Here is a 22097-nt window from a genome sequence, read left to right as displayed (position 1 = left end):
TTGTGAAAAAAATCGTTAGATAATTCACTAAATACAAAATATATATATATATATAAAATATATGAGAATTCAATATATTTTTCATATTTATTGATTTTTTAAAATATTTTACTTTTTAAATATATCTAATTAAGGTGCATTCAAAAAAGTAAAAAAAAAATACTTAGAATTTTAAAAATATTTATTAAAAATAAAAATAAATAAAAATAAAAACTCAATTTTAAAAAAATTAAAACTAAACAAACTGATTATTTATTTATTTTTGGTATTACGCAACTACCACAAAATTGAAACGTATTAAAAATTAATTATTATTTTTTATTCATTAAATTGACTCTAAAATAATAAACTAACATATTCTGTTATTTTAAATAGAAAACAATCTATAATAGAAATATAATATTTAAAATGAAAAGGGAGAGGGATAGTTTGTTTATTTATTTATTTTATTTTATTTAATGCAGGCAAGGGCATCAATGCCTTGTGTTTGGTCGTATAGGCGAGCAGCAGTTGCTGCTGGGCTGTGCGTTCCCCCATCCCTATATATATATATATATGATACGATAACCTCTGGTCTCTCGCTTTCCTCCTCACTCTCTCTGATGTGTTTGTATCTAAACCCTTTATCTCACTGACTTATTTCTCTGATCCCTCTCTCACGTTCTCTCCCTGTTTATCCGATCCCTTCTCTTCCCCCGCGTTCTGCTTACGGCCGCACCACCGCCATACCGTTGGGAATCCAAAGTCACCGCCACTGATTTACCAACAACGACCATTACGCCACCGCTAACCCCAACCCCAGCCCCTTTGCATTCCAACCTGTTTCCAAAATCAGGTAATTTGATTTTTCTCTGTATCTGGCTCTCCTTTCCCTGATTTCTAATCCTAGTTAAGTTTACGTTTTCTGCAATATCTACCGTCAGATCTGTGTTTACAGATAAACGTGGGTAGGTGAGGGGTGTTTAATAACATGATTAATTAAGGGTTAAAATCTAGGTTAAAACGTTAGAAAATTTTAACTTGGAATTTATAAATATTAAACTGTTACCACTACTGCCACCACCACTATCACGCCACCGCCATTGCTATCACTACCACCATCTTCGTGTCACTACTTTTATCATTGCTACCACTATCACTACCACCACTGTTGCCACCATCATGCCGCCGCCGCCGCCACACTGTTACCATCACCATTGTCATTATTACCATAAGTATCACCATCATTTTACTACTCCTATCATCACCATCACCACCACCACGCCACCGCTGTCACCACCACCATGCCACTCCACCACCACCACCACCACCACCATTATAATATAAAAATCAAAATATACAATTTAAAAATAATAAATTTCAAATTTTATCTTACATATATCAAACAACTTATTTTTAATTTACCACTTAAATTTTTATTAAATAGTTTTTCAACTTAAAAAATTTAACATTCAATTTTCAATATTCAATTTTTAGTCTTTAATTTTCAATTTTATCAAACACCACCTAAATCGTACACTGTTTACTGTTTTCCTATACATAACTTCATAGGTAAAATATTTAAATCATACACTGTTGCCCTCGTGTTGTTGCCAACGTCCCTCTTATCTTACCATCACTTGGTATCTCTCTCTTGTTTTACTGTGATGTGTAATTTTAATTTTATAAATATTTACTTGGAAGTCCACCCGCTGTTTCTGATCATACACAAGAGAGAAATATATAGGGGGTGTTTGGCAAAGGCTATTTTTTGGTATTTGGGGTTAAAATTTACAAAAAAAACAAAATAAGTTAAAATAGCTAATAACACAAAATGTCACATTAAACTCATAATCATTTCACTTTTTCTCTCACAAATATCAAATTCAACTACAAAAAAATCCAACTATCTTCCTAAACACAAAAATTTTAGCCTAGTAAAATAGTCAAAAACTAAACAAAAAATTCAGCATTCAATTTTCAATATTTAATTTTTAGTCTTTAATTTTCAATTTTCAATTTTATCAAATGCCACCTAAATCGTACACTGTTTACCGTTTTCCTACATAGAACTTTCATAGGTAAAATATTTAAATCATACACTATTGCCCTCGTGTTGTTGCCAACATCCATCTTACTAATGTTTTAAAAACCGGACTGGTGAGCGAACCGGAAAAGGGATCAGGTGGACGGGTTACCGGTTCAACCGTCAGGTTGAACCAGAATTGAACTGTGACGTAATAAATATATGAAAATTATATTTAAATAAAAATATAAGTAATAAAATTATAAATTTAAAAAATTAAAAATATTAAATTATCTTAAATATTTCTCCTAATATTTTTTTTACTGAAAATATAATAATATATTTTGAGATATTATTAATTTTAATTTTGGAAGAAGAAATCAAATATTCAATATTCCCCTTATATGATTTTAATTCAAATAATTTGATTGAAAGAAGAGCAAAAATTTTGGAGGGATGTTAAAATTTTAATATTCCCTCCAATGCATTTGATTGAATCCCACATGGATTTCTTGAGTTTTTTTGATAAATTTTTTTTCTTATAAATAGGTAGAGACTTTCACAATAATTTCAAGCTTTTAATGGGATTCCTCACAAGAGTAGACCATTGAAAGAGAGTTTCCAATTAAAATTTTCTTATATTCTTATATATATATTATATATAAATAAGAAAGAAAGAAAGAATAAAAAAAGAAAAGAAAGAAGAAATAAAAAAAAAAATTCAATTTCATCGACCCGGCGGTTCAACTGCCAGTTTTTTCAATTCTCTTTAAATAGGCCGATTTTTAGCTTCGAACGGTTTAATGAGTATATCCGAACCAGAACACCGACCAGTCGACGGTTCAACTGGTCGAACCGACTAGTTTGGTCCGGTTTTCAAAACCATGCATCTTACCATCACTTGGTATCTCTCTCTTGTTTTACCGTGATATGTAATTTTAATTTTATAAATATTTACCTGGAAGTCCACCTACTGTTTCTGAGCATACACGAGAGAGAAATATATAGGGGCGTTTAGCAAAGGCTATTTTTTGGTATTTTGGGTTAAAATTTACAAAAAAACAAAATAAGTTAAAATAACTAATAACACAAAATGTCACATTAAATCCATAATCATTTCACTTTTTCTCTTACAAACAATAAATCCAACTATAAAAAAATCTAACTATCTTTTCAAATATAAAAAATTTGGAAAATGTTTGGTAGCTCAAAATTTTGTGGCTCAAATGTCTCAAATCTGTCAAAATGACGTCGTTTTATACTCAAAATCTGTCAAAACGACGTCGTTTTAAGTGATTTGAGCAATTTGAGTCACAAAATTTTGAACTACTTAACATTATTGAAAAATTTTATCATAATAAAATAGTCAAAAAAAACTAAACAAAAATGATTTACAGCTCGAATATTTTGGCTCGAAATGGCTTGAAGGTTTGAACTCGCGCGCTACTTCTCTATCTCCGTCTCTAGGAGCCATAGTTTGAGCTCGTTCTCTCTCCTCTCCACCTAATACCTCTATCGCTCTCATCCCCTCACTCCTCTCAACCTAAAACCCTCTCATCCCTCGCTCATCCGACACCACACTGGAAAGTTCTCATTCTTTGCTCAATGCTCATTCTCCTTCGACTTGGTGGTCAGCGAGATACTCCTCTCATGCTCCTCTCGTTCGACTACGCTCATCTGACTCCTCTCGGTGCCGGAAACTTGTCACATGCCGGATTACCGACCAATTGAAAACGAATCTCAGGTAAACCTTACATCACAAAACTAGGGTTTGAAGATTCAAGAAATTAGGGTTTTATGTTTTTAGCTTTTGCCTGACTCTCTGATGTATTGTATGTATATGTATATATGTTCAGCTGTTTGAATGAAGAATTTGATGGAGTTTAATTTATGTCAAAATGTGGTTTGATTTTGGTGTGTGGGTTGTACAGTTAGTTCTTCTTGGGATGTGCAAATTAATTGTGGTGATGATCTTGTAGGATGTTCATTGCCACATATTTAATTTTTTTTGCTGTTGCTTTTTTTCCAATGATTTTTGCTGTTACATATTGGTTTGCTGGTGAATTTTTCCCCAAGAATGTTTGCTGCTAAAATCATGTTTTGCCGCTGAATTGTTTGCCAATAATGTTTTTCTGCTACAAATTGGTTTGCTGTTGAGTTTTTGCTCAAGAATTTATTTGCTAAATCTTGTTTTGCTGCTGAAATTTTCCATAACAATGTTTGCTGATAAATGTGGTATTCTTGCTGAATTTGTTTTTGCCTTTGGTTGTATACAAAGTCAAAAACAAACCCAAGTTTTGGGCAGTCCATTTGATACAATGTCTGAAAGTACAATCAAACATGACAACAGCAAGCAAGCACATCTCAGATTATCAGGAAGATATGGAAACTTAACATACGGATTTAAGAAAAAGAAATCTCAAATACTATTTTGTGGAAAACACAAGCAGATCGTTACGAATTAGCCACACTAACCCATTGATTTAAAAATAAAAAAAATAAATAAAGAAAAGGTAGTGGCTGTCATGCACGGACAGCCTACACTATGACCAACACAATGTAGGCTCAGGCTACCACTGCCATCCCAAAGGCAGTTAAATTATCATTTTGCTCCCGCAGATCAATTTTGGAAAAAATAAGATTAGGGACAAATTTGGCATTTCAACCTCAAATATCGTTTCAAGCACATTTTTCAATACAACAACCAACCAAAAATTTAACCTAACTTCCCAAACATAAAAACTAAAATAACCCACTAAAATAGCTTAAAAAGCCTCTAAAATAGCCACTTCCCAAACACCCACATATTACATTCTCATTGTTTAGTTGCAGATTAAATATGGCTTCTTCTTCTACGAACAATAGCAACATTACATTAAAACCAAAAATGTGTGACTGTGGGAGAACAACTGCAATGTATATTGTACAAACCAATGAGAATGGAAATCATGGGATTTGTTCTTTGTTTGCCCATCAAAATATGTAAGTATGTGTTATGAAGTAAATATTTTCGTGTTTGGAAATTATTTGTGTAATCTGACTACATCACTACAAAAACTTGGAATGCATTAGATCATAAACTAGTTCTGAAGAGAATCAGAATTCACTATTTTCATTAACAAAATTACAAACCATATAAACCATCAACTGGCCACAGCATAAATTCCTACAATTGAATGCATCACTACAAAAACTTGGAATGCATCCGATCATAAACTAGTTTTGAAGAGAATCAGAATTTACTATTTTCATTAACAAAATTACAATCTCTCTATGTGGACTTTCATCAAACACCTGGAATGCATTACTACAAAAACACTGGCCACACAACCAATGAAAAACAAAACAAACCTAGAACCATTGCAGACAAATCAAATGCATCACAAAAATCAATAGATTTGCACCTATCGCAAATGCAAAAAAAATTAGAAGAGGAACTTACCTAATCTCCAATGCACGGTAGTAGGGATTTCGAACAGAAGTGGTCATCATCGGAGAAGATGTTTCACTGTCGCAGCTTACCTAAGTCGGTTGTCGGCGAACACCCAAGTCGGTTGTCGTCATGGTTGTCGGAGAAGATGTTTCATTGTGGCAGCTCAGCTCAGCTCTGCTCTCTCGTTTCCCGCGCTTTCTTTGTCCTCTCCTCTCTCTTGTGTTTTGTTTTTAAATTGTTATACGTTTGTTTCTTTTCTTTTAATTTACTAAGCGCGTGACAGCAAAGGCAAATCATACTTTCGAGCCATTCGGGGTTGCTCGTTTCGAGCTACCCAACAGCTTTGTTAAAACAAAAACAAATTTTAGCACACCAGCCAGTACTCAGCATAGTATAGTCAGCATAGTATGTATAGTCCCCTGCAGAGAAGACTACATACATCTATAACCTATTTATAAAAGCAACAAAATTTGAGTCTAAACAGTGCATCTAACAAACAGAAAATTATGAAATCACCCTCGTTGAAGATTTCTGGGGAAGCTACAATGACACCGGCTGAGCTGTATGCGGTGCTTCTCCAACAAGCTCTTCATCAATTCGAGATCTATGCCACTACAGATTAGGCAGTGTGCTTTTCACCCAAGCTTGTTCCTCAAGTTGTGAGATATTAAGAGGTGTAAATTGTTCAATTTTGTTGCTGCAAATTACTCTCAGGTTTATCAAAGAAATTGTTCAATTTTTTACAATGAATGTTCGTTTGAGTGTTGTATCTTCCTTTATTCTGCAATTTGTATTTGGGCTGAACTCTGTATGCTTTTTTCTTTCACAGACCAGATGCAAATCCATACTATTTGGTATGTAATTTTTTGGTTTGCTGTTTCTTTGTCTTCTATGGAGATGTCAATACCTGATCTCTATGTTTCTGTATTAGATTGATGTTTGTTAGTGCATAGACAAATTATGCATTCCATCTGCTTGACTATATGGCTGACTAAGCCTAACCAAGTTTAGCAAAGCCAAAAATTAATTCAAATTTTGTTTATTTTGTAGGAGAAAGTAGCACACTTTTTGATTCCTTATTAAATTTGACTATATTCAGAAATTCTAGATAAAATTGTCTGCTTTATTCCTGTAAGGAAATTAGTTGGACAAGACATGGAAAGAGTGAAATTGGCACACTCTTTTTGAATACTTGTCAATTGGGCATGCTTGGATCAAGCACAAACTGGGATTTTCCACCACAACCATGATCCTCTGATCGCCACTTACTATATCAAGGATCGTTGGTGAAAAGGACCAAACCTTTAGAAGAAGGGTAGATGTGAATATCAAAAGAGAGGAAGATATCTCAAACTCTTCTGGATAGATAACAAACTCAAGTAATGAAATAAAAGGCTATAGGGTGATATTTGATGCCTCTAGAGTGGAGACATATACAACAATTTCTGTATGCAAGTTTCAGAATAATCCTCTTGCATCTTAAAATGTACCAGTTATGTTCACAACATAATCTCCCACAAAACTTCAATCTGAACATCTATCTCCCTACTACTTTACATCCGTAATAAGTTTCAAAACTCAAACCAAAATTCAATAAACCCGGGAAAAGTTTAGAATTCTAAAGTTGAAAATCAGATTCAAAACATCTAATCCTAACCCAAATATTTGATTATAGTAAAACTGGATTTGTGGGTGCCCCTGAAATCACCTATTATAGACCGAACCTACTAGTCTTTGGACCCCAGATTTGTTAAAGAGGAGAGATTACATATGAAGTTGATGAGATATTTGAAGAATTCAACCAGATATCTAAATTCATGTATGCAAACATTTTGTATCCCACAATGAGTCACTTTGATTGTCTTCTACAAATTGAATCTATTCTTTTGTTTGGATTGCATCCATTGTGGATTAGAGGGGTGGTGTGCCTTTTATATTATGCCAAATATCAGCCTCTCTTGCTATATTTTGGAATTGATTAGATTTTACTTCTCATGTGTATTTATCTCCTCCTGAATTAATAAGGGAGACACTTAGGCTGTGTTTGGATAGATTTTCAAACTATAATTCCACCCCTACATTCCAATGCCATGTTTGGATACATTTTTCAATTTATATTTCCTCAACAAAAAGAAAACTGCGTTAGGTGGGATTTTTTTTTTTTTTTTTGAAATTTGGGTAAACTAGTCGTCCGACCGTAAAGTGGAACAGGACAAGTTTTTTTTTGGTTGCAATTGGCACTTTTTTTTATAAATTTTTTTTTTAATAAAACAATATTTTTGGAATTTTTTAAAAAAATTTATGAGCTTTTAATAGATTTTTGAGTTGTATGTTTGGTTATAAGTTGTAAGTTTTTGTATCAGATATCATATGTCACACCAAAAATTCCCCACTCAATTTAAAACTCTTTTCAAACTCATAACTAAACAAATTTTCTACACTCGAATCATAATTTCAAAATACACAAACTCAAAATGAAACTCTATTCTCAAATCATATTTCCAAAACTCTTCCAAACACTACCTTAATATGACAAAATCAAAAGTCAAGGTTTTTGTTAATTCTAATTTTAGATTTTTTGTTTCTTTATTTCTCTCAAATTGCTTTCGTGTATTTATCCTTGTCTTCATTTTTCAGCATCACTGTCTGATGTTTATCCCTGCATTCAACTTGATATTGTAATGCGCTTCTCTCATGACTGCAAATTCTGGTATGTACGTGCCTACCTCCACACTTATTTGTCTTGTATGATATCCTAATTTCCATGTTCCTATTTTCTTTTGTATTTATGTGCACTACATGCATACCACATATTTGTCAATATGCCTGAAAAAATGAAGAAAAAAGAAAAATGATATACTTCAGACTGCCTTTACATTCTTTATGTTTCTCTTTATTTGCTTTGCAAAATTTTCCCAACTCAAGGAAACAAAAGTGATTGTTTTACTAAGCTGGTTTCTAGATGTTTATGTGTGATTGGAAAACACGTTGCTCTTGTATTAGCTGAACTGGTTTTGGATTAGGAATAATGTATGATATTTTAGACAATACAAATGATCGGTGTAGTATTCCAAACTGCTTTTAACTTGTGGAGAATGTAATTTAGATGTTTGTGTATGATTGTCAACACATTGTTCAGTTATTCACTAAATGTTTTTTCGATTAGGAATGACAGATATAATTATATTGGAGGTCCATGAAACAAAATCGAATAATATTGACAACACAAGCGACGCTTGCTAATAATAAATACTAAAGTTGTGGAACTTGAGGGAATCTGATCTAATTTAAATGTTTGTGTGTCTACCATGAATTCTTAAAATTAAATTCAAATTCAAATCTTAAAAATTGCAGATACTCGAATCAATCTTAAAAAATTCAACTACTCAAATTCTAATCAATTTTAAAACCACATGTAAACTAAATCTAAATTTTAACTATTTTGATTTTCTGAAGTTCACTATGGTCTGGCTCGAAGATTCAACAACAAATGAACTGAAAAATGATACAAAGGAGGTGATGTACACAATTTTAGTTCTCCTTTTTTTTTTCTTTTCCCGGAAGCATAAAAACTTCATTTAGGTAAACTAAATCAGGTTTTTAAAAGCCATTTGTTTGCTAAACTCAAATTATCAAACTTTAAGAGCACTGGATTCTGGTAATGTTCCCACAGTTTCTTCAATGACTGAGGAAGAGATAAATGTTCTTCCTGTTCATAAGTACAAAGTTGCTGGCTCCCAAAGGTTAGTTATCAAGTACTACAATAATTCTTAGTATATCTGCTTCAAAGAGTCTCCTTTTCATGCTGTCCGTATCCAAGTAGCAGGATAGATTCTATTTTTTTTCTCTTATTGTTGGATTGAATACGTCCCTCATCATACATACTTTCTGAAATGCAATAGAAAAAAGAAAAGAAAAAATGCACATGCAAATTATTGGATTTTTTATTTTTGGAAAATTAAAAATTAAATTGTTTTCAATTCACCAGCCTCTCCACTTATTGTTGTCTTGGTCCACAGGCAAAATAGATTGGTGGCCTCTACATATGGACTTTTGTAAATTAATTAAATTTTTTTTTTTAAAATAAAATAAAACAAAAAAGAGTGGATTTCTGTGTGAAACTCCTTTTCTGGACCACTTCCTTCTTTCAAAGTGTTTTCCCAAGTGAAGCCAGCATAATTGCATTTGTCACATAGACTTCAAACTACATGCCTAGGTCCTATCAAATGTTTTGATTTGTCGTTGATGGGTAAGTGGTAGTTTTACTATCTATTGACAACTGAAGAAAATGTGAAAGTCAGAGTGACTTTGCAAACTGCAAGAAAGATTTCACGTAACTCTTAGATCTGTTTTTCAATCCAAACACTTTTTTTTCCCCTGCAAGTGGATAAAGATTAAATTACACTTCTCTTTACAAAGTTTAAACTTTTAAAAGACAGATTAAAATTTTACCACATTTTCGGTGCATTACAAGAAATTTTTCCAAAATAATTTCTTTCTTAATGTGAATTCAAGGTTGGGGAAACACAGTTGAATCTAATCATCTTCCCAAACACAAAAATTTTAGTCTTCTAAAATAGCCAAAAACTAAAATACCCTACTCAAATAACAACTTCCCAAACACCCACATAGAGGAACATATTGATTTTGTTGCCATTGCTGCAAGGTATCAGCAAGTTATTGAATTGTGTCGAGTGCTCGGTCTCAGTGATAGGATTTCTGGTGAGGGTTTTTAGTTTTTTTTTCGATATCTACTTAACACATTTGCATATTATTTTGAGTTGTATGATATGAATTTTGATGTTTATAGATAGGAAGTTCAATGGTTATTTATCATTATTATTACTTTGTTATCAAATTTTAGTTGAATGTGAGGATGCGAATCTTTTCACAAGTGATTGCATGGTGGCGGTGGTGGGACTGTTGGTTTCATCGGAGGTGTGGGATCATTTTCCTCTACATATTCTCCTTTCATCTTCTCTATCCTCCTTTCTTTCTCTCTCTCTCTCTCTATATATATATATATATGTGTGTGTGTGTGTGTGTGAAAGTGAGTATAAAATACTAGAACAGAGAAGGATGAGAGAGGTTGAAGAAGAAGGGGTTTTGGGGTTTGGATTTGGAGAGGGTTTCAGGAGATGGTGGATTTGAGTAGAAGAGGGTGAGTTTGCATCTTTCTTTTGAAATTGGGGTCAAAATGTAATTTTTAACTTTTTCCATTTCAAATTTGACGGTAGGGGCTAAATTGATACGATTTCAAAGAGTATAGGGATAAAATTGACATTATTCAAAGTCTAGGGGTGTAATTGATCATTGAGACAAATTATCGGGGTTAAGAATTTTTCTCTGTGATTTGGATGAACAAATGAGTATGTCCCTCTAATGTTATTCTCTGTCTCCCCTTGGGACATCTCATATTTTACATGTACATTTCAATTATTGACGCTAACAATGTCGTGACCCCCACGCGAACTAGTATAAAAGAGTAAAATGCACACCCGCTAGTAATTCATGGAACTAAAAAAAATTATATCTTTGCTTGTAGTGGAAGAATAAGAAATTGAGGACCTATGACACAAGACAACAAAAAATGAAGATGTGAGTTAGTACATGGCAGCTAGTGCATATACTTAATTATGTTCTTTGAAAGGATCACAGGGGCCATGGTGCCCCTAGCCACTCCTTGTGTCCACTGGTGACTTGAGTAATGTAATGAGTAATGTTTATCTCCTTTCTAGTTTGATGGAAATCTTTAATAAGGAATGCCCGGTGTTAGTTTTGGGGGATTTGTTTATGTAATATTCGAAAGTAGATTTTAAAGGGAATACATAAGTTCTTTCAAAAGCTTACTAATTTAAATAATAAAAAAAATTATATTTATTAAAAATAGGAAGCTGCAATTATAGTTCACATTCCCTTTTTCTCGGCTAATACTGAACAAAGCAAACATATAGGACCAATCTAGCAATAGTTCATAAGATATGTTTATAATTTCCAATTTCTAGTAGGCTTATTGTTTCCTGGGTAATTCTTTTATTGAATAAACATATTTGCCCGAGTCAAGTTTCCTAATTGAATCTTAGGAGGACATTTTTTTGTTTCCATTCATAGTCATTTGAGTTGGCAAAAGCCAGGAGTACTTTGGCAAGAGAAAGTCCCAAATCACACACCCACCTAACCTTGAACTTACCCACCGTGCTAGTATGTGTGCACACATGCAATCTAGAATAACCATACAACTCTTGAACAAAAATACTGGGGTTGGTGTGTGTTTGTTTATGTCAAGTGGTACTATGACATTCTTATCTCTAGCATCAACATGGAGACATGGGACAATGGAAAACTTAAAGCACCCATACAAATTTTAAACCAAATATTAGCTTAGAAAAGCCATCCATTTAAATAAAAAAAAATAATAATAAATTAAAATTAGCTCCCATGGAACACTTACGTATGGCAAGCCACAATGAACAACCTTCAATTGCGAGAGAGAAAACTATACCAAAGTGAAGAAGATTACAACAAACATAGCAGCTAAGGAAAAAATTATATGTTCACCTTCAAGAAGTAAACGGGAACAATAGTACCTATCAATTTGTTTTCTTCTTAAAAAGTAACTTGCACTACAATTTATGCCTTTTTTTTTTTCTCTAGAAAGATAGATATAACAAAATATATAAATAAAGCACGATTAGAATGTAGCATACAACATTGACTGCTTGGAGATTTCAAAAAATCCAGAAGGCACATTTCAAAAAAAGCCATATGCTTTCAACGTTCAATGCATACAAAATACTATTTTAAAATGGAATCCAAAAGGCTTTGGCTAAAAATTAAACTAAAAACATTTCTACAACTTACACTAGAATGTTGAATTGGAGCACAAATTCCCATTAGTCCACGTCCAAGATGCTGTATATCATCTTGAAATAATTGGACAATGTTATAAGTCAATTTTTACCCTATGTGCCTTTTCTCTTGCTCTGTTTGCTGGCTACATTATGCTTTTGGTTTGATCATTTTCAGTTAGTTTTGGTCTTTCTGGAATGGCTGCTATGGCCTTGGTGTAGCTTTAGAAAGCTTTGCTTTATTTTTATAAAGAATGTTTACTTGCCATGGTTGTTACTATTTTTAATTTGTTTAGTAAACAATCAAAACCCATCTTTTATTTTGAACACTCATTCTCTGTAGTAAAATTTTCTCTTGCATTATATTGGTGGTCTCATTCACAATTTTTCTTGGAATGTCGAATTTTCCTAGATGACATCATTGTTCTCTAGTGATATTGGATTCCCGTTCACTTGATTCATGTATTTGCTGAAAAACTTATGTGAGGATCATTGATCAAAGTAATTTTCAGGCTTTTAAATTCTCTTTGATATGATATTCACAAGTTACCTTCATGGTAGGCATGAACATCTCGATGACCCTAGAAGAACAGAATGGCAAGGATTTCTTTCAGGGACTAGAGCGGCTACCGCTAGTTTGTGTTAGAATAGGAAATAATTGATTGTAATCTTATTTATTCTCTTGATTGATTGCTCATAATTATGCCTTCTGGCACTCCTGTAATTGCTCAGAATTATCAATATAAAAGGGAATGTAGTCTAACTCATTCCCTAACTCTCTCTTCTCTAAAACTACATGGTATCAGAGCCTAAACCCTAGCCCATACCTTCTTCTTGTTTGCTGGCAGCTCTTTCTTCCCCAGAAGCCCAGTTGGCCACAGTAGCCTCTCACCCAGGCCATCGTCTGTCATCCCACAGTCCATCCAAGCCATCCTCAGTCCACTAGGGGGCCTGTCGACAATCCCTCTGGCTTCCTTGGCTTCTGTCTGCATCTCCTAGGCTGCCATCGACTCTCTCTCGATTGAATAGTCAGTGTGTTCTTCTCTCTTCCTCTTGACTTGTAATGGTTCATTAGTTACATAAAAAAAAAAAAAAAATGTTTCTTACTTCTTTATGAGTTTCTAGTTACTATTGTGCTTGTCCCTCCACTCTCATCTTCTAGGTTTGTGATTGGCATTGTGGTTGAGGAGTAGTTAGTAGTGTTCCATGGCAAACCCTTCTACTATAACTGATACCCTCCGCCCTGGCCTTAGAATCACCACATCTCTATTCAATGGTCAGAATTATCTAGCGTAGTCGCAGACTCTGACTATTTTCTTGAAGAGCAATGGGAAGATGGGATATGTTAATAGGCGGGTTTAGGCACCCAGTATCACCGACTCTCATTATGACCAGTGGGAGATCACTAATTCTCTGATTATGGGCTGGTTGATCCATTTTATGGTTCCGGAGATTAGAGAGAGCTACTTGTCTATGGACACTGCCCAGGATATTTGGGAGGCCGTAGCAACTACTTACTCCAGGAAGGGGAACTTTTCACAGGCTTTCGAGTTATGTCGCTCTATTGAATGGATGGTACAAGGTGAGAAGACTATCCTTCAGTAGTTTATCTTCCTTAGCAATGGGTGGAAGCGGCTTGATCACCTTCAGAATTACAAGCCTGTCTGTCCCATTGATTCTGCTAGTTACCGGAAGTTTGTGGCGCAAAAGCTGGTCTTCAAGTTCTTGGAAGGCCTAAATGTGGAGTATGATCCGGTTTGAGACAGAGTACTTGGCATAGATGTGCGTCCTTCTCTCCAGGAAGCCTTTGTTTTTGTGCAAAATGAGGAGAGTTGCCGTTCTGTGATGCTTCCTTTTATTACTATTGATCGCTCGGCCTTGGTTTCCGCACCCTCTCGCGATGGCGACTGTGTGACTCGTGGTTCTCGTCCTTCCTTTGAGAAGGATAATCTTTACTGTGACTACTGTCGTCGACCTCACCACACACGAGAGACTAGTTGGAAGCTGCATGGCACTCCCTCTGGTGGACCGTCCTAGTACTCGAGGGGGTCAGTTTGGTACTAGAGGCCGCGGGGCCAATGCACGAGTCCATTTTTCAGACATTATTGAACCACCATCTTTATCTCCAGTTGTCTCCTCCGCTGTTGATGTTTCGGGGTTATCTACCTCGGATTTTGAGATTGCTCTTTGCCACTTGCTAGATCGTCGAGCCTCCATTTCTGCTATAGGTGCACTCTCTTCTTCCTTTGCCAATTCAGGTAACTTGGCTTCCTCCCCATGTGCATTGCTATCTCATACGACTGTACCATGGATTATTGATTCCAATGTTTCCGATCATATGTCTGGCTCCTCTAATTTATTTTTAGAGTATAACCCCTCCTCAGGTCAGGAAAAAGTGCGTTTTGCTGATGGTACCATTTCCTTTGTGTTAGGAAAATGTTTAATTCATGTCACTTCTTCCTTTCCTTTGTCTTCTGTCCTTCATGTTCTCAATTTCAGTGTTAATCTTTCATCTTTGAGTCATATCACCCGTTACTTAAATTGTAACGTGACATTTTTTCCTGATCATTGTCTTTTTCCAGACCTTATCACGAGGAAGAAAATCAACAGTGGTAGAGAGGAACATGGGCTCTACATTCTAGATCAGATGGACAAACTGGCTCATTAATCTATTTAGTTATCATCCACCAAGGAAGACATTTGGCTGTGGCACCATCACTTAGGACATCCCTCTTTTTTATTACTTAAGCATTTATTTTTCTCTGTTTTGGAGAAAAATAATGTGTCAGATTTTCAATGTGAGTCTTGTCAACTTGGAAAATAACACAGAGCCTCTTTTGCTTCTTCTATTAATAAAAGTTTAGTTCTCTTTTCTTTGATTCATTCTGATGTATGGGATCCATCCCGTTTTGTGTCTTTAACTGGTCAAAAATGGTTTGTTACCTTCATAGATGATTGTTCTAAGGCCACTTAGGTCTATTTGATGAAAGATAAAAGTGATATTTTTTTTGTGTTTCAAAACTTTCATAAAATGGTTTGTACTCAGTTTGGGACGGTTGTCAAAATTCTACGTTCGGATAATGGGGGGGAATATATTGGCTCTGGTCTTGTCAATTACTTCGCCACACATGGTATTATTCACCAGACTTCATGCACTAATACCCCTCAACAAAATGTTACTGCGGAACACAAAAATTGCCATCTCCTTGATGTTGCCCATTGTCTATCCTTTGAGATGCGTGGGGGAAGCGGTTCTCACTGCTGCTTATTTGATTAATCGTCTTTTACCCAAGTCCTTCAAAAACAAACACCTTTTCAAGTTTTGTTCGGGTCTATCTCTTTTGGGTTCTCCATTTCTCCTAAGATCTTCGGCTGTGTTTGCTTTATCCATAATCATTCTCCTACTCGTGGTAAATTGGATCCTAGGTCACTTAAGTGTGTTTTTTGGGTTATTCTGCCACCCAAAAGGGTTATAAGTGTTATCACCATCCCACTCGCAAATGGTTTGTCTCCATTGATGTCACGTTCTTTGAGTCTCAGCCTTACTTTCCGCCTTTCCCGGTATCCCAGTCATCTCTTCAGGGGGAGCCTTGGTGTGAAGAGATTCTTTTTCCACTTGTTTCTCTTCCACCAGTGGTTGAACAGATAGAGGATGATGAGCCAGCAGTTGTTGAGGACAAGGAAGCAGGCAAAGTTTATATTAGGGACAAGGATAGACAGCAAGTCACTTAGATACAAGAGCTTACTCTCCCTCCACTACTGCCAACTTCTTCTCCGGATGAGTGTTCAGAGTCAACCTCATCTCCTAAGAGTCCAAGTAATTCTAATTTAGTACTCCTATTCTTGGTGTTCCTGATCTTGATGTTCCTATTGCTAATAGGAAGGGAGTTAGGTCATGTACTCAGCATCTTATTACTAATCATGTCTCTTATTTTAATCTGTCTTCCTCATATAAAGCCTTTCTATCTAAAGTATCTTCTGTGAGTCTATCTACCACTTTTCAGGATGCTCTCTCTATTCCTAAATGGAAACATGCCATGATGGAAGAAATGAAAGCTGTCAACAAAAGTGGCACTTGGGAGTTAGTAGAGTTATAGAGGAAAAAAACCAGTTGGGTGTAAGTGGGTGTACACGGTAAAACACAAAGCAGATGGTTCCATAGAACGGTACAAAGTAAGATTGGTTGCTAAAGGCTTCACTCAAATTTATGGAGTAGATTACCAGGAGACATTTGCATCGGTTGCTAAGATGAACTCTATGAGAATCTTACTCTCTCTTGCTGCATATTTGGATTGGTCACTTCATCAGTTTCATGTGAAGAATGCCTTCCTTTATGGAGACCTAGCAGAAGAGGTCTATATGGATATTCCTCTTGGTTTTGCAGATGCTAAGTCCAAAGGTAAAGTACGCAGGCTCCGAAAGTCGCTTTATGGACTAAAGCAGTCCCCTAGGGCTTATTTTGAAAGGTTTGCTCAAGCTATGCTGAAATATGGGTTCAAGCAGAGTCAAGCTGATCAGACCTTGTTTGTGAAACACTCCTCACATGGTAAGACCACAACTCTCATTGTTTATGTTGATGCTATTGTTTTGATAGGGAATGACGTTGAGGAGATCCCTCGGTTGAAGGAATACTTAGCCAAGGAGTTTGAAATCAAAGACTTGGGTAGTTTGAAATCAAAGACTTCAGTAGTTTGAAGTATTTCTTAGGTATTGAAGTAGCTAAGAGCAAGGATGGCATCTTTATATGTCAGAGAAAGTATGTGCTTGATTTGCTAAAGGAAACTGGACTGTTTGGAGGTAGACCATGTGATACACCTCTAGAACCAGGCCAGAAACTCAGTGAGGATCAAGAGGGAGAGCCAGTGAACAAGGGGAGATACCAGAGACTAGTGGGTAAGTTCATATACTTATCCCACTCACGTCTAGACATTGCCATTGCTGTGAGCATGGTGAGCCAATTTATGCATACTCCTAGAACTTCCCACTTAGAGGTAGTTATGAGAATCCTGAGATACCTGAAATCTTCTCCTGGAAAGGGTCTCTACTTCTCAAAACATGGCCATCTCAGTGTGGAGGCATTTACTGATGCAGATTGGGTAGTATCAGTCACTGACAGACAATCAACTTTTGGATACTGCACATTTGTTGGTGGCAATCTAGTCACACGGCGAAGTAAGAAACAGAATGTGATTGCTCGATCTAGTGCTGAGGCAGAATTCAGGGCTATGGCTCAGGGTGTATGTGAGTTACTATGGATTAAACTATTGTTGGGAGACTTGGGAATTCATTAGACTAACTCCATGCGACTATACTGTGACAAGAAGGCTGCAATCAACATAGTTCATAATCCAGTTTAGCATGATAGAACTAAGCATGTGGAGCTTGATAGGCACTTTATCAAGAAAAAACTTACTAGTGGCACCCTATGTATTCCATTTGTGAAGACTGGGGACCAACTAATTGATATTCTCACCAAGGGACTAGGAAGCAAATCCTTTCATGGCATTCTCAACAAGCTGGGCATGAAAGATATCTTTGCACCAACTTGAGGGGGAGTGTTAGAATAGGAAATAATTGATTGTATTCTTATTTATTCTCTTGATTGATTGCTTAGAATTATGCCTTATGGCACTCCTGTAATTGCTCAGAATTATCAATATAAAAGGGAATGAAGTCTAACTCATTCCTGAACTCTTTTTCTTCTCTAAAACTACAGTTTGTAGATCTTGGTCCTTTATATCTTGTCTTGCTTTGATCATCTTTTAGAGAAGAGTTCATAGATTTCTCAGAAGCTAATGCTTTAAAAACCTTTTGAGTACATGTCTCATTCTATAATAATTCGTAACCCTATTGGTTACCTTATATATATAGAAATAATATTTCATTTCTTTGTTGTATCTAATTATATTTGGTTATTGACTTTGTAAATCAAACTTTTATTGGCAACATGTAACTAATTACTTAATTAACTTCATTTATACAGGTGGGTTAACAACATTGGTTGACATGCCTCTTAATAGTTTTCCATCCACAGTTGCCAAAGAAGCTTTTGAACTTAAGGTATGGATGGCTAGCACCATTAGTTTTTCATTTTTTACCATGGAGGCTGCTTAAAGTTAAAAGCATGTTTATATCTTTCTGTTTAGCTCTTCAATTTTCATTTTAAAAATCATTATAGTAAACTTGCAATAATCATCATAAGCCTATCTCAACTCACTTAAAGAGAAATTTTGACAAGGAAATTTGGAACAATTAAAAAATCAGACTTGGTTGGATTTTAAAAGCCTATTATTGATGAAAACTTTTAGTGAAGTGACCTTGAAGATGGTGCAATTTATAGTTCTACGAGATGTCTAATAAAGTTTCAGATTCTGTTTTTCTGCAGAAGAATTGTATCAACTACAGGCAGTGATGGATTCTTTTTGACGTGATTAATCTCCCACCAAAAACAACTCATATCCTGCCAAAATAAGAAAGAAAAAATCCTACCAAAAGAGCTCGTATCATTTACTCAACTCCATTCATAATGATGATATTGGTTACAATTTACAAAAATAAATTATTATGTTGCTGCCCTTTATGGAGAGAGAGACAGAGAGACAGAGAGCAGCGGCACATTTTGAGGATCCAATCTGGTTTCTATAAGCGAAACCTCCTGACAACCCATATTGGAAGGTGTTTGCATCACAAATAACTAATCAAAGGTGTATTTAGTCAAATTAATCATTGTACTATTCTGCCAATTATTTGAGTGGATCGAGTTGATAGCTCACACATAACTTCTCATATAAAAGAACATTTAAATACTTCTCTTCTTACTCTTTGCCAATTATTTGTAGTGCTAGCTCTTTTAGTACGATCAACGCCGGTGTTCTTGGTTTATAGGTAGGGAATTATCCGTATTCTTTTTCTTTCCCTTTCATTTAATGTACTACTTGTTGCTACAATGTTGCTCAATACCTGGGATATCAGAAAACTTTTTTTTTTTTTTTTTCTTGGCTTGATTGCCAATTCTCTTTGATAATCTGTGTGCATGTGTTATTCTTTCCCATTCTTCCAGTTGTTGGAGAACCATGTATTAAATCTGACATTTTTTGCTCTTTGCTGTAGTCCTTTATGTGTCCTTTGGGGATCAATGACTTTCCCATGACAAATGCTGACCATATTAAGGTGCGTTTGGTGATATTTAGACCACATATTACAATGACTAATTGTTTTTCATATGAAATAAATGACGGTGTTATTTGCTGCCACATCTTTGATGTTTACTGATGCATTTCCAAATTTATCCACAAGTTCACAGATTATTTTTTTTATTTTTTTTAATGTACAGTGCAATATACATTTTTTTAAAAAAAAAAAACTTTGATGCACACTCATGTCCCCTCTCATCGTGCACCATTTTAACAGTTGGCTGATTTAATTTAATTTAACCCACCCCCCCCCCCCCCCAACACACTAAATGAATAATTTTCTAATGAAGTTGATCTTATTCACCTGTAGGAAGGATTGTCCATACTGGCAAAGTATAGAAGACTTTTACTTGTACATGCAGAGATTCAACAAGAACTTGAAGATATTGCAGATGACCCTCAATCCTATTCAACATATCTCAAGACTAGGCTTGCTTCGTTTTAAAATATTGCTCAAGTTCCTTTCCTGAAAAGTAAGTTGATTTCTCTACGTTCTACTGTGCATCCAAATAAATCAAGCAAATCATACTACATAAATACATTATTTTAAAGGCTGCTAGTTTTCAGTCATATTTGCGTTTATCTACTTCTACCTTCAAAGTATGAAAGGAATGCCTCGTGTGAATTTTAGGATGAATGTATTTACATACTATGATTTGCGTGATTTATGTTAATTTCATCTTAAATGGATGGATAATGTTCTCCTTCCGCTCATTTTTACTATGATGACTAAGGAAGAGGCAGCTAATAGAGAGCTCTTAACAGTAGCAAACGACGCAAGGGCTGGTGGCCCTGCTGAAGGAGCTCATCTTCACATAGTTCATCTGTCTGATGCGAGCTCTTCCTTAGATCTAATTAAGGGATGCTAGAGTTTCTCTTTGTTCTTATAGATATAAAATTCTAATCCAAACATAAAAAATGATTTTTAAATAATAATAAAAAATGATAGTTTTAATAAAGTAAGATGTGCTATTTGTAATAAAATTGAAACTGGGACCCCCAACATTGCATCCAAGCTATTATTAGATGACCCCTGTATTAAATTCAAATCCAGAGAAGGTCAAGGTCCAATCCAAAATATTATCGGGACCACCTTTAGGCTCTGGTTATTCATCTCTCTCTCTCTTTTGGATCAATTTCCAAATTTTTACTACACACATTTCTGAAGAGTTCTATCAAGAAACAATGTTTCAAAATAATCTTCTACCAGGCAGATGAATTTTAGTTACTTTTTAAATGAAGTATAGTGGAAAATGATCTAAAAATTCTGGAAATGGAATTTTTCTAAATCCATAGCCTCATTGTTACTTGTTCTAAGTTTTGGAAGTTTTATCAGTACTTTTATGAAGAATTAAAAATTCTATGCTCATTTCACTTCCTTGTTTGTCTAGGAAGCAAAGAGTGGTGATAACAATGGTGATAGCACAACTATTGGATTTGGAGCATTACCACATCAAAAGTTGTTGCACAGGTATGGATAGTTTTGGATATGACTTTGATGAATGGATTTCTATAATCTTTGGATAGTTTTGGATTTGTTTAAAAACCTAGATAAGAATATAGTTTTTGGGTTGTTTAGGCCTCATTTGGCAAATGGCTTTTTTAGCCAAAAAGTCAGAGAGTCACTAAGGTGGTGTTTGGGAAGAATTTTAGTTGGGTTTTTTCTCATTTTTTCCACTAAAGACAAAAATTTCGCAAAATCAAAAAAAACACATCCAAACAAAATATCACATCCAACCCCATAATCATTTCACTTTTTCTCTCACAAACATCATATCCAATCACAAAAAAACCCAACTATCTTCCCAAACACAAAAAAAAAAATTCTTCAATAATATCCTACATCTATAAAAACCCACTTCCCAAACACCATCTAAAAAAACCAATCTAAAAATAATTGCTTTTCTTCCAATCTAAAAATAAATAAATAAGTTAATTCTATACCCTCTCCCTTCCTCGCTTTCTGGCATCTGATATCAATTCTTTTTTTCAGGTCCTCAAGATGGCGGTTACAGATGCTGGCCACCAGGTCGTGGGCTCGTTTCTCTCGGAAAGTTTACAACAGCAAGTATGGTTTGTTTCTTTATGTACAGAATATGATACTTGACCTCATTTGTCTCTAATAATGAAAATACAATTTACAGAGCTGAGGCTGTGGATTTCAACAATTTGATATGAGACTAAATTTGTTGACCATAATGTTTAATTTATAATTTTGGAGCAAAATGCGTCCTTTCTATTTTTCTCATTTATGAAATCTCTAAAAAAAATTTGATGATTAATTACTGTTCTTTCTGATTACTTATTTTTGTTTTTGAATATTTATTTTCATAATATTTTCCTTTTTCAACTTGTTTATATTGCATATTTCTCAGGCATGATTCCTGAGCTTTGATTTTTCTCAAGTAAAGTTTTGTTATATATATATTTTTTTCCTGTGCTCATTATGCTCAATCCTGCAGTTTAGCAAGCATCTAGCATCGGTCATGAGTATTGTTAACGTTACGCAGGCATCTACGCATGGCTATCAGTTCATCATTCTGCCCCTTCTGAAGTCATTCATGCGGGTTTGACTTTTTAATGCAGCATAATTCTCTGCAATGTTATCCAACTTTCTT

At 34.9% G+C, this 22097-nt stretch overlaps 1 protein-coding gene across 36 annotated transcripts in view; it reads left to right on the top strand.

Annotated features, from left to right (window-relative positions):
• The first annotated feature begins 467 nt into the window (after positions 1 to 467).
• Positions 468 to 22097, top strand: part of LOC114255965 (putative mitochondrial protein AtMg00810) — a 37116-nt gene continuing 15486 nt past the window's right edge. For 2 of the 36 annotated variants that reach the window (XM_082893066.1, XM_082893061.1), the window contains exons 1-8: positions 468 to 3749; positions 8076 to 8148; positions 18270 to 18346; positions 19397 to 19456; positions 19790 to 19952; positions 20871 to 20950; positions 21473 to 21547; positions 21942 to 22046. In XM_082893066.1, coding sequence (XP_082749192.1) covers positions 21482 to 21547; positions 21942 to 22046 — 171 coding nt within the window. In that variant the 5' untranslated portion in view covers positions 468 to 3749; positions 8076 to 8148; positions 18270 to 18346; ... (2 more) ...; positions 20871 to 20950; positions 21473 to 21481. Of the gene's footprint in view, positions 3750 to 5938; positions 6153 to 6267; positions 6293 to 8075; positions 8153 to 8894; positions 8955 to 8977; positions 9182 to 9240; positions 10161 to 10302; positions 10377 to 18269; positions 18347 to 18654; positions 18991 to 19125; positions 19172 to 19396; positions 19457 to 19789; positions 19953 to 20870; positions 20951 to 21472; positions 21548 to 21941; positions 22047 to 22097 lie in introns of those variants that run through there. The other 34 variants (XM_082892948.1, XM_082892954.1, XM_082892889.1 and 31 more) reach the window with 34 other exon arrangements.

This window comes from Camellia sinensis, chromosome 1 (genome assembly GCF_055761805.1).
Source record: "Camellia sinensis isolate YWXY chromosome 1, ASM5576180v1, whole genome shotgun sequence".
Lineage (NCBI taxonomy): Eukaryota > Viridiplantae > Streptophyta > Magnoliopsida > Ericales > Theaceae > Camellia > Camellia sinensis.
This window is presented reverse-complemented; position numbering and strand designations above follow the sequence as displayed.